Source organism: Coturnix japonica, chromosome 15, assembly GCF_001577835.2.
Source record: "Coturnix japonica isolate 7356 chromosome 15, Coturnix japonica 2.1, whole genome shotgun sequence".
NCBI lineage: Eukaryota > Metazoa > Chordata > Aves > Galliformes > Phasianidae > Coturnix > Coturnix japonica.
The window spans coordinates 2,808-15,519 of NC_029530.1; the positions used below are offsets into that span (position 1 = coordinate 2,808).

At 52.7% G+C, this 12,712-nt stretch overlaps 1 protein-coding gene across 1 annotated transcript; it reads right to left on the reverse strand.

Moving 5' to 3' along the window:
* Positions 1-1,894: 1,894 nt before the first annotated feature.
* Positions 1,895-10,609, reverse strand: SLC25A1 (solute carrier family 25 member 1). The gene is made up of 9 exons (XM_015877572.2): positions 10,453-10,609; positions 5,034-5,141; positions 4,841-4,940; positions 4,580-4,718; positions 4,397-4,481; positions 4,148-4,252; positions 3,867-3,982; positions 3,694-3,767; positions 1,895-2,851 (listed from the first exon to the last, which is right to left on the reverse strand). The coding sequence occupies exons 1-9, from the start codon at positions 10,541-10,543 to the stop codon at positions 2,737-2,739; spliced, it is 933 nt and encodes a 310-aa protein (XP_015733058.1). The 5' UTR covers positions 10,544-10,609; the 3' UTR covers positions 1,895-2,736.
* Positions 10,610-12,712: the final 2,103 nt, after the last annotated feature.

Below are 12,712 nucleotides of genomic sequence, written 5' to 3' on the forward strand. Positions count from 1 at the left end.
CTAGAGCACTCCCAACATTCCCCGAGTTCCTCAGTGCACTCTAAGGGTTCACCAGAAACTTTAAAGCGTAGCCTACTGCGCTCCAGGCACGCCCCAGCATGGCCTGAGCCGCACTAGTCGGCTCACTGAGCGCCCTGGACAACTCCAGGTCGCCGTAGGGTGCACTGAGCAGCCCCGGGCTCGTTCTGCAGCGTCATCATACAGTGAGTGTACACGTGGATGTTTGACCCCCATCCCTCCACTGGCACCCAGCAGCCCGTCTGCAAAGTTGCATTCTGGGACACTCAGGAAATGTGGTTTCCCATTGCTGTGAGCCATGAGGGAAAGTAGAGGCACACAGTGAAGTTTTCTTTCCCTGCAGCCATAGCACAGGGTTGATTTATTTTCTGGCCCCTTTCATATCTTTTCTGAGAGGGGGCCACAGCACAGCCTCAAGTGCTCAATTTTTTCCTTTTGATTTCAGTTGAAGAATAAAATAATTAAAAAGGAAGTAAGTAAAAATTCTCAAAACCCAGGAGATCTGTGTTAATTGCTTATGAATATGTGTGAAAAAAATGATCTAACTGATGTTGCATTTTTCTTTGCTTGCGTATTACACTGTTTAAAAATATTCATGCACCAAAATTTAACTACTTGGCAAATGTAACGATAATTAAATGAAGGCACATAAGCAGAAAGCACGGGGCTTTGCATTTTCTCAGCTTCTGTCTTGCTTGTATCCGTACTGCTGTAAAGTGATGGAAAGTACAGCAATAGTAGCAGGGTGGCACAATCCTAGGCTGCAGCAAACAAGAACTAGCAAGTGCAGCAGCTGTGGATGCAGAAACAAAGAAAAAAAGCTGCTTACCTTTGGAAGGCCTGAAGTAGGCAGGGATCTCCAGTGAGATACCCTCATCTCTGCCACCCCTTAAATCAAGGCTGGGAAGGGGTGGATCTTGGCTCCACCCCTTCATCACTCATTGGCATTGCATGCACCTGAGCTCCCCTGGGTTGGCCCTGCCTTCCCACCTGGTTTTCAATCAGCACTTCAGGCCATGGCTTAGCATTTCGAGTACAATATTTTTACTGTATTGGGTTTTTTTCTTCACAAATGCCTTTCTTGCATTCAACTAAATAAATAAAAATAAAAATAAAAAAAAACTTGGATTGCTGAAAATATACATGGTGGTTCTCTTTATAATGATGGAGAATTTACAAAGTGATTAAAGGTGTTTTGCAAAAATCAAATGACTAATCAAATCAATTAAACATTATTAGAGAGGTAACATTAAGATATTAAGGAGGCCTTAACAAAGAAGAGGACCCCATGGCTGGAGGGAAGGAGCATACACACCGTGCTCAAACTCTACCTTGCTGCTGGGCACACAGCAGGTGCTACCTGAGACCCATGAGCAATCAGGGGCACCTGGGGCTGCAGCTCCACGGAAGGTGCAGAAAGGTTCTGTTTTCCCCTCTGCCTTCCAGCAGCTATTGGCCTTGCTGCACAGCTGTGGTACACGTCTACACTCTGTGCCAGCCCTTACTCCTGCACACCTTGGATCTCACATTGGTCTGCTTTTTTTCTTCTCTGTACTTTAGTATGCGGTGGTTTTCTTGTGGCAGATGATGTAGGATTTGACTGAGACTGTGATTGATCCCAGTCATCTGTGTGGGGTCTGCTCCTCTGAAGGAAATTGCCTTTATTGTGGCTGGAGCACTCTGGTGAAGGTGCAAAGGTGTACTTGTGGAGAATCCCCTTGCCCAGGCGTGGGAAGTACATTTCCTTCTGCTTCAGTGACCTGGCACCCAGCTGGCTGTACGCACGTCCCAACTCATAGTGTATCCCCAACCTGCAGCACATAATGACAGCACTTCCCAACCTCCATGGCCAGCAATGCCCCATGCACTGCACCCACTAAAGCCAGACTGATTTTATTCAAATTGAGACTGTAAAACAGAATTAAAAAAACAACAACAAACAAACAAACAAAAAACCCTCACTGGCTTCAGAGAAGAAAGCCAAAAGAAAATTGCTCCCAGCCTCTTCCTTTGCCCTCCCATGAACTAGTAGTATTAATGCTGTTACAACACAATGTGTGTGTGTGTGTGGGGGGGGAAGCTCCAGCTCTGCATCTGCTCCCCCCTTAAGGGGGTTTTGGCACAAAGGCAGGAGTAGTATGGGTGTTAGTACTGGGTCTGAAAGCCACAGGGGCAGCAAGGGCTGCCCTGAAGAGCAATGAGAGGGCAGAATGGGAATGTGAAAGAAGGGCTTTGTGTTGGAGGTTGCCCCCCACCAAGGGGACATGCCAAGGGGCCAAGTCTGAGACGGGCTGTGCCTCTGCACCCCGTCTCTCGCACACATCTCAACTGTGAACTGCAAAGGGTAGGGGGGCGGGGGGTGGAAAACCTGGTTTACCCAAATACTGTCCCCACTGTAAGGAAAGTTAAGGGTCTGGGTTATGTCAGGAACCAGCAGTGCTCAGCACCCCAGAACTGCAGCCTTGTCTGGGGGCACAGCCTGGGGTACAGGCAACAGCCTCTGCCCTGCTCCCTGGGCCATTTTCACACACAACTGATTAATATTACTGCTCCTCAGCTCACTGCAATAAATAAAGGGCACGAGGTGTACAGAGGCACTGAGTGGTGCTCCCGGTCCATGGATGCGTATGGTAGACTTGGACCCTTGGCCGCGCTGACGGCAGCTCCACACTTGGTCATCAATTTCCAGCTGCAGCCTGGCGGCACTGGTGGAGCCACTCAGTCTGTTTTCCAGACCTTGTTGAGGAACTTGACCACTTCATCATAGATGACAAAGACGATGGCCACATCAAGGCAGACACGGCCCAGGCGGGGTACGGTGCCCTTGTAAAACCTGTGGGGATGAAGAGGGCTGAAGGGTCAGGGAGGATCATGATGATACACCAGCAGTGCCTCAATCCTTCCACATGCACTCAGTTCTCACTGCTCTTATCCTTGCTTAGAATCATAAAAACATTAAGGTTGGAAAAGACCTTTAAGATCATCTAGTCTAACTGCCAACCCATCACCACCGTACCCACTGAACCACGTCCATCAATGCCACATCTATGTTTCTTGGACACCTTCAGGAACAGTGACTCCACCACATCCCTGGGCAGCCTCTTTCAATGCCTCACCACTCTTTTGGACAATGCTTTTCCTAAAATCCAGCCTGAACTTCCCCTGGTGCATCTTGAGCCATTACCTCTCAATCTATCATCGTTACCTGGGAAAAGAGACCAATTCCCCACCTCAATACAACCTCCTCTCAGGTAGCTGAAGAGGTCAACAAGAGGTAAGATAACCCCTCAGCCTCTTCCCCTCGAGTGAACAATTCAAGTTCCCTCAGCCACTCCCCACTGTGCTCCAGGCTTGTGCTCCAGACTCATCACCAGCTTCTGTGCCCTTCTTTGGACATGCTCCAGGGCCTCAATGTCTTTCACACAGCAAGAGACCCCAAAAAGAATACAGCACTCAAGGTGTGGCCTTCATCAGTGGCATATACAGTGGGACAATCACTTCCCTAGTCCTGCTGGCCAAACTATTTCAGCTACAAGAAAAAAAAAATATTCGTATGTCATCCTTGTGCAGAGCCCATGTTCATCTTCTCTGTATCGTTCACTCTGCATCTGCTTGTCCCCTGTATTATCTCATTAACACCCTCTGACCCAGCCCAAGGTCTATGGGAGCACTCACGCCAGGGGACCCTCGTATTTCATGATCTGGTATGCGCAGTCCCAGGTGCTCTTGTACTTATGTGCCTCCAGCCCCTGCAGAAAGGGAAGAGAAGGGTTGGGCACTGGAGATGGGATACCCTGGCTAATGAAGAAATAGTGAGTGCATGGCATCTCCATGCCACAGTGCTGCACCTGCATCCTGGTCTTAACCACATCCAAGGGTGTGTTGCCAAAGACGCTCGCAGCTCCTGCAAGGGCTCCAAACACGCCTGTGACGAAGGGGTTGATGACCTTGTTGGGATCATCTCCTGAAGAGGAGGAAAGGTCTGGAGGTGGTGACAAAGCCCTGTCCCTGGCCTTAACCTCACTCCATCATGAGAGGCCTGGGAAGCTTTGGGGTTCACAGGGGAAACTCAACCCAAGGACTGGCAGCACAACCAGCACAGCACTGTGGGAACATGGGGACATGGTACCTTTGTACCAGTTCTTGAGGGACGTCATGACGAAAAAGCGGATGGCCTGGTTGGATCCTTGCTTGAGGACAGTTGCAGTTAGGCCCTGGTAGGTCCCCTTCAGCCCTACAGAAATGGAGGGTGTTGAAGGAGAGCACCATCCCTTGTCCCCAGCCCATCCCAGTGGGTCCACAACCCCATGCACAGACCTGGCCTCCTCAATGGGCTACTGCAGGACCCAAGCCCTTGGCCACTACTCCCATGACTCACCCTGCTCTCGAACAATCTCCCTGACACCATGGAAGAAGCCACGGTACTTCGGCTTGGAGGAGCACTGGTCATGGATGAACTTCACCTGTGAGGAGATGATGTGTTGGATCCAAATAAAGTGATGCAGCCTAGGGCTCCTCTGGGGGAGATGCCACAAGCAGGGGGCCCCTGTCCACCTCCCACCTTGATGGTCTCCATGGGGCACACCACCATCACAGCTTCAGCCACACCAGCACCCAGCCCACAGACAAGGCCCCGCGTGCTGTCCAGCCGGCCCTGCTCATCCCTCATCTGGTTGCTGAGGAACTCGAACATGCCAAACCTGTAGAGAGGCCACGGTGACAGTCCTGGTGTGCCCAAAAACAGACCAGAAGCTACTGGGGATGCTGAGACCAAGGTCATTGCCAGGGGAGCACAGTCCAGAGACCCCCACAACATACTCACCTGACAGCAGCCTTGGGGATAGAGCCATACACCAACGAGCTGAGACCACGGTACAGCCCCCGGACACCATGATCACGGACGGTCTGCTTCACACAGTCCCCTAGGGCAGAGAACAGCGGTGTCACTGTCACCTAGCACACACCAAGGGACACCCCTAGCCCCCCCAGGAAGACCCCAAGCCACTTGGTCTCACCAATGCCCTTGTAGCGGGGCGGGTTGGCCTTCTCATCCAGCTGCAGCTGTGTCTTTACATACTCAGTGGGGAAAGTAATGCAGATCTCAATGCCTCCAGCGAGGCCACCTAGAAAAGAGGAGATGGAATTGGAGCTGCAGTAGTGCCATACTGAGCCCAGACATCATGGGTACTACAGGCCCCACAGGTGCAGCTTCATATTGCTCAACCCAGTGCCTCACAGCACGTGGGCCAGGCCAGGATGTGGCATCGTCCTCCTCACCAGGGCCCTGTGACCAGTGTTAATGCAAAGGCATCAGGCAAAGTGGTGGGGAATAGGCAGAGCAAACCCAGTCAGCACTACAGTGCCCCTACTCAAAGGTGCTGCTCCCTTCAGAGATTCAGAGGTGAGCAGCCATTTTCAAACCTGGCAGAGCCACCTGAACCTACTGCCAAGCCACACCCAGTAGAAGCCCACTCACAGAGGCATCATGCAGGTATGGAAGCACAATTGCAATCACCCCTCTTTGGCTGCCCCACACAAGGGAGCTGCCACTCTCTGATTATAGTGTTATGACAGCCCCAACACACAGCACAGCCAAGGCCCTGGCAGTACCCAGCTATCAGCAGCACCAGCCTCAGGAGATACAGGGCACTAGGTGCATGCTAGCTACTAGGATGGGAGAGTAAAAGCAGAGTGCAATTCCAAGGGTGTAGACTGGCAGCATCTTGGGGCTGTCACCCCTCATGGAAATCTGGCACAACCTGTTTCCCTCACAGAGCTGTGCCATGACCCTGCAGACGCAGAGCAAGGCAAAACACAGGTCCTGCACTGCTGCCTCAGCTTCCCTTCCCCGTGCCACTCAATTCCAGCAGAAGCCACATTCTATGCAAATCAATCAACCCATCCCCCGAGGCCAGCCCAGTTCCAGCTCCTTCTCAAGTGCCACCTTTGCAGGGGTGCAGCAACCTTGCAGTCTGTTTACCCGGACTTTACCCAGCAGAGCTTTGGTGCTCACAACACTGCTGAGTAAGCGTGAGTAGCCAGCAGCAAGTGCATTAGAGGTGAAAGGGCAGGGGGCCCACACATGAGCCAATGAGATGGAGGAAGTACAAGGACATCCTCCAGGGCCATGCCAGGGTTTCATGTCCTCCCCCCACACGGACTCTGCTACACAGCCAGCATAGACAATGTTGCTGCAGAGGGAAAGGTGGGTACCTGTCAGTCATTCAGTGTTACTTCCCCAGGATAACTATAATTGTGCTTTGCTGGGTCACAGTTACAGGACTCAGCAGGAAGGAGAAAAGGGATTGTGGACAGAACAAGTGCAATTACCCCAAGGGATTTTGGGGACAGCCCCAGTAGCAACTTGGGGCACACTGGGAACAAGCAACCACATTTTCCAGGGTGGGTGCTGAAGATGAAATGACAGACATGGGGCTGCACCTTTATGGAAGGTGAATGCTGCCCCTGCAAAGCCACAGGCAGCAGCCAGTGCCCTTCTGGGAGCTAGGGAACAGGAGATGGCATCAGCTCTCTGCCACCCCTGCCCACAGTGTGCTGCTCTGCTCCATGCTCCTGCCCAAACATCAGCAGAAGCAGCAGATGCCTGCACAACTCTGATAATAATTGGGCACCCGGAAAGCAATCTCAGCCTCCCCATTCTAAGGGCAATTTCCCATATAGACACACAAACACCTCATTTACAAACAAAGAGCTCTTCTTGCCTTCAGCTTTCCCAAGAACCTTTCTTGGGCAGACATAATTTCCAGTGGCCTACCAGGCAGTAGTAGCAGGGCTGGTCCATGCCTGGTGCTGCTGATAAGAAGCAGGACTGCTATGGAGCCCCTGGTGCACATCAGTGTCTTGAGCTCTGCCCCACACACTAAATATGCACCCAGAGCATGTGGCTTGTTTCCTAGCCAGGGGACTTTTGTGTCAATCCCTGTGAGCCCAGATAGCCTTTACAGCTGGGAAAAACAGACAAACAAACAAAAACCACAAAGTCCAGCAGCAGGGTGCTACAAATCAGGAACTGCAGCCAGGGCTCATCCACTCCTGCAGCCACAGAGCCCTCCAGGTGGCCTGCATCCATCCTCACCACACCAATCCCGCCCCATGCACACAGTGGGGCAAGTGAGTCATACAATCATAGAATGACATGGTTGAAAAGGACCTACAAGATCATCTAGTCCAACCATCCTCCCATCACCATTACTACCACAAGCTACTAAACCATATCTCGTAGCTCCTCATCCAGATGCCTCTTGAACACTGCCAGGGATGGCAACTCCATCACCTCCCAGGGCAGGCCACTCCAGAGCCTGATCACTCCCTGAGAGAAAAAGATTTTCCTTGGGTCTAATATAAATCTCCCCTGGCGCAACTTGAGCTCTTCAAGGAGAGGAACTCTTCAATGTCTTTGGTGGTGAAACAGGTTCCACAGGCTGCTCCCTGTTGTGCAACACACTCCTACAATTCCTACATCAGCACCAGGCACACAATGGTGTCAGTTTGCTCCAAGGGAGAGAGTTGAGGGTGGGATGGCAGCAGTATCTGGAAGCCCTCCAGCGCATTGCCACCTCCTCCTGCAATATGCCCCATAGACCAAGACCTTCTTATTTTCCCTGTTGCACCATGTCTGGAGTAAGGCAACACCAGGCTGCTCAGTGGGTTGGAGGGGGGCTGCACTGACAGCACGGCCCCTTCTTCAAAACCAGGTCACCCGAAGATCACCCCTACTTGAATGGAAAATGCATCCTGCAATGCGTCAGAATATCAGAACATGTCCACTCACAGCATGGGGCATGGAAGGGCACCCATGTGATAGGTGCAAGGCCAGCTGGGAATACTGCATTTCATCATGCGGATTGGGAAATGCTTTAATTGCAGCAACATCCCCATGCCTGACAGGAGCCCTGCACCCCACAGGCACAAATAGCAGTGCCAACACCGAGCTCCCCTGTGTCATAGTGGGCTGTTTGCCCCGTGGACAGCCCTAGGGGCAGGGAGCTGAGACCTTCCCTGAACTACCACAACTCGCTCATTCACCTTGCATTTTCTTCTTAATGAGCTAATATTGTAAGAAAACATTTTATAGCGCATTTTAAACTCCCTGACTACAAGTGTAATGACAGGATCTATTCACCCCTGCCTAGAGCCCCAGCACAATCTGGCCTCACCTTGGCACAACCTCAGCCATCCTGAGCACCCCAAGGTCACAGTTCCATGCTGGTGTCACCAAAACTGCGTGTGAATGGCACAGCACTGCGAGGCTCAAGGCCCTGAGGACGGTCCACACTCCTCAGCCATCAGCACAGGGCACAAGTGCACAGTGACAGCAGAACACAATTGCAGACAGAGTCAGCCTTGAAAACGCAGCTCACGAAAAGGGTCACCACTCCTTGGCTGGGTGTGAAGGGGGCCCTTGCATTGGCATGCTATGCACGCAGCCCTCAGCAATGAGAGGCACCACAACATCCCAGAGCTATCAGCATGCTGCTGGTGGCTGCCAGGAGGATGGATGGCTCCTTCTGACAACTGACGTCAGCTGTAAGATGATGGCGTCCTGTGGAGCAGCAGGCAGGTGAACAATGAATACCCATTGCTAAAGCTTGGGTTCAGATCCTGAGCATCTCAGGACAGTTTTGCAGCCTAGGGAGCAGTGGACAGCACCCAGAAGCATCATCGCTCCTTCCCTGCTGGGAGGGGCAATACCCTGGGCTTAGAACACTGGGGAAGGAGCCTGGTTTTCACACCCACGGCCCTTGACTGCTCTCTTTCACAGGTATACCATTTCCTAAGAAAAATTACATCAGAAGATTAGCAAATGAGAGGAAACAGAAGCTTTTGCTGCTGCTTTGCTCCCCTTCTGACCCTGAGGCTCCCTGCCCCTCATAGCAAACCCTGTAACAGGAACTGCATCTGGCCATCTGGCTCTTCCAAAGCCAAGCACCATATAAGACAGCATCCAAGAAGAAAATAGCATAGAGAGCACCAAGATGTTGATGAGCAGAGCAGCAACAGCTTCTCTGTGAAAAGAGGCAGACCCCAGGCCTCAAAGCCAGCTAAAAATTGAGCAGCATTTAGCTCCAGGCAAGTAAAGTCTCCCACCATAATCAAGGGCCTCCCAAGCAAGACATTCAGCTGCTGCCACACGGCTCCGGAGAGCCAGCCTCCAGCTGTGCAGCACCAGAAAACCAAGCACGAAGAGCTCCAGTGCAGCCTAGACAGCTCTGCAGCCAAATAACTAGAAAATGTCCATCTCAGCACAGAGCCTGACTGTTTAACAGGATTTTAACCAAACTTAAGCAAGCCAAAGCACTGTCATGCAGCAGTATGTAAGGCTACCCTCAACCCCTGGCTGTGGCACTCTCAGCAGCTTGATGGCAGGCAACAAGGTGACTTGACCCTAGCACGCAGCAGCCTCTTTGACAAACAAGAGCCCATCTGCAAATTATCTTTTAACATTTCGCTTGCCTTTGAAGACAGTGAGAATTCTTGGCAGCAAGAGCTCTGCTGGCATCCTCCAAGGACACCAGACCCACACTGCCAAGCTTCAGGTACTGTGCGGCAGAGGCACAGTGCTGGCTCTGGCAGACGGCACAAACAGCTCAGGAAGGCAGTAAGGTATCTAATGCAGAAGGACCACAGCCCCACGGCCTCCCAGCTTCTTCAGTTCCTCAGACATCAGAGCTGTGAGCACAGCATGGAGCCTCACTGCATGCCACAGAGACAGGAATTGGGAGTTATGCACAGGGAGTTAACTGCAGCTCTTGCCCACTTCTGTGCTTTGTAACGTAATTAGGTGCCACAGAGCCTGCTGGATGTACGCCCGTTCACCAATTACTCTGATTTGCTGCGAGCGAGGAGCAGACTCGCATCCCAACGCTGCTCTTCCTCCACCCCCGCGACGGCTTCCCGAGGCCCAGGCCTAGTGCCAGGGGGCACAGCCCTTTCCCTTGGTCCCGGGCCGCTCCCAGGGCTGAGGGCTGGTAGCGGGCGGATGAACAAAGCGTCGTCCGGAGGAGGAAGAGGGAACGTTGGTTACAACACAGCAGCCAGGGACGTGCCGGTCAGGTCAGGTCGGCGGAGCACGTTTCAAAGGCGAGCGCTGAGCTCTGCTCTGAGAGCCGTCCTGCGAGTGAGGAGCGAACGAACAACCACAAAGGAGATGAACGAGCCCCCGCCCCTACGCTCCGCTCCGCTCCGCTCCGCGCAGGCAGCAGGAAGCAACGGCACCTCCCCGGCGCCCGCAGCGATCCCACGGACACGAGCAGGAAGGCGCGTTCTGAAGCGTGGGTTCGGCCGCGCGGCTCTCGAGCAGCGCTGCCCGCGGTGCCCCCCGCACCCCCAGCTCAGCTCCCGGGGCTGCTCCCCATTCCCACGCTAGCGACCGGCACCGCCCTCAGCTCCGCACCCCGCTCTGCGGGCGCTTACCCGCCAGGATGGCCTTGCCAGGGTGCGTCAGCTTGGCCTTGCCGGCGGGGGCGGCGGCAGCGAGGCTGCGAGGCGCGGAGGGGACGAGCATGGCCGCAGAGCTCCACAGCTGCTGCTCTGCCCGCGGCCACCGCCGTATTTCAGGGCGGAACGGCGGAGCCGCGCCCACTGAGGGGCGGCCCCGGTGGCGTCACATCCTCATGCCACGCTGCGGGGCGAGACGGGGCGCTGTGCCGTAGGGGGCGGCGGGCGGCCGTGGGGTATCGCGGTACCAGTGCGGCTTTTTCTCCCGCTGCTCTTAAACTGTGTGAGAAGCGCCCGACGGATGGAAAGAGATGTCTGCCGGGCAGCACCGAGTCACTCTGTTGGCGCTGCCTTTGTCCTGCTGAAGCAAAGCAACAAACTGCTGTCTGCAAACCGAACCCCCTGGAGTTCATTGCAGCCAGGCCTTGCTGTAGAATGCCCCTATAAACCAATCCGTGAGGTTTTCCCAACGCTGCGCTGTGTCTGAATGAAGGAAAATTTGGTCTTCTCTGGACAAAGAGTGCTTTAAAGCGCTTTTGTTCCTCCAGAACCAGTTCACCCCAAACAATGATAAAGGCAAAGAAAGGAAGGCCCAAAGCAGCGATCACACACAAATGCCCACCATATAGCTTGGAAGAGAAACCTAAACATTCTCAAGCTAAAAGGAGGCATGGGAGCATGCAGGAATGTGAGTTTCTTTCAGGTTCCACTGGAGGATTCATTATCTGCCGCTCATAATGCACCTGCATACATCGCACCATGTGAGCTTATGTTCCACGCTCAGTGCTGGGCCCACAGCCCTTCAGAATGGAGAGGTGAAAGCTGTGTTTACAGCAGCGCTGTCTTCTTTTCCACCTAGGAAAGCAGCGAGTGCTACAGGGGGATGAGGCAAGAAGGAGCTGCATTCTGCACTGTGCTGGAGCAGCCTCCTTGCTCCAAACAGGGAATGCTGTGCAAGAAATTGCCCCAGCCGTGCACAGAAAACATTCCTGTTGAGACTTGCATAACATGCATTTTGAGAAGTGATTTCTGCCTCAGTAAGGCTCCATGCACACAGGCAGCCAAGTCAGTGAGAGAAAGCTAACTCCCAACAAGTGCTAGAGCTTCAGCTCTGTGGACAGACCACCTGCAGGAATACCATTCAGGAAACTGAAGCACCTTTCTTCTGCCAGAAATAAAAAGCACAGGGACACGTCCTCCCATTGCTAAACACTCCAAGAAAGCTACACAGTTTCACAACAGTTGGGGCATGTCAGCTGAGGTGGTCTCACAGTGAAGGCCTTGATACAACCTTAGCCTGCCTTGTCTGTAGGACTGCAGTGGGCAGATCTCTCTCATACACATCTTCAGCACAGCCCATGCTCACAGAGGACAGCAGCCAAATAGCCCACGCATGACATGCCTGCTCCCACTGCACGCACCCATCCAGCACACTGATAAGTTCTCCCAGAGAAAGCCACCATGCGTGGTAGCTAGAGACCCCTTTCAGCATGAAAACTCACACCTAGGCTCCTCTGATTTACAGGAAGGCTCTTAGCTCCACACTCCAATACACCCGACTGCTGTTTCCACTGCCAAGTGCTCTACTGTCAGAGAGACCTTTGCACTCCTCCAGCGGTACGAGCACACCACAGCCCAGCTCTGCATGAGCACTGACTCCCTACACAGGCACAGAGCTGGGGGCTGAACACCACCATGATGCTCATGTTTATGTCCACGCTGATTTCACATCAGCTGTACAGATACATACAGTCCACCTTCCTGAAATCCAGCACAGGGAAAAAAAGTCAGCATGTGAAATATTCCCAAGGAATAAAAACTCACAGTCCCCATTCCAGATGCATAACAGCTGCTCACAGTGGTGGCATGCCAAAAAATAAGACAAAGCTTTCACAGATGGCAAACAAAGAGAAACACATTCAGATTTCTGATCAATTTCTGCAACTCCTCACTAGCTTTCTGCCAAATTATCATAACAATTGTGCATGCTTGTGTCTACACACTCACATACACACCTACTGTTGTGACCCCACAGTTACCTTCAGAACAGACACCTACTGTCACAGATTCCCAGACAACCAAATCAGCAAGGCTGGTGCACAATCCCATCCTATCCGAGGAAATACTTCACCACATGCTTAATTCTCATGATGCACAAAGGCGCTTACTTCGCTGAACGAAGAGAAAGGATTATTCATATTTAATTACACACAAATTGCAAGCCATCTTATCTCAG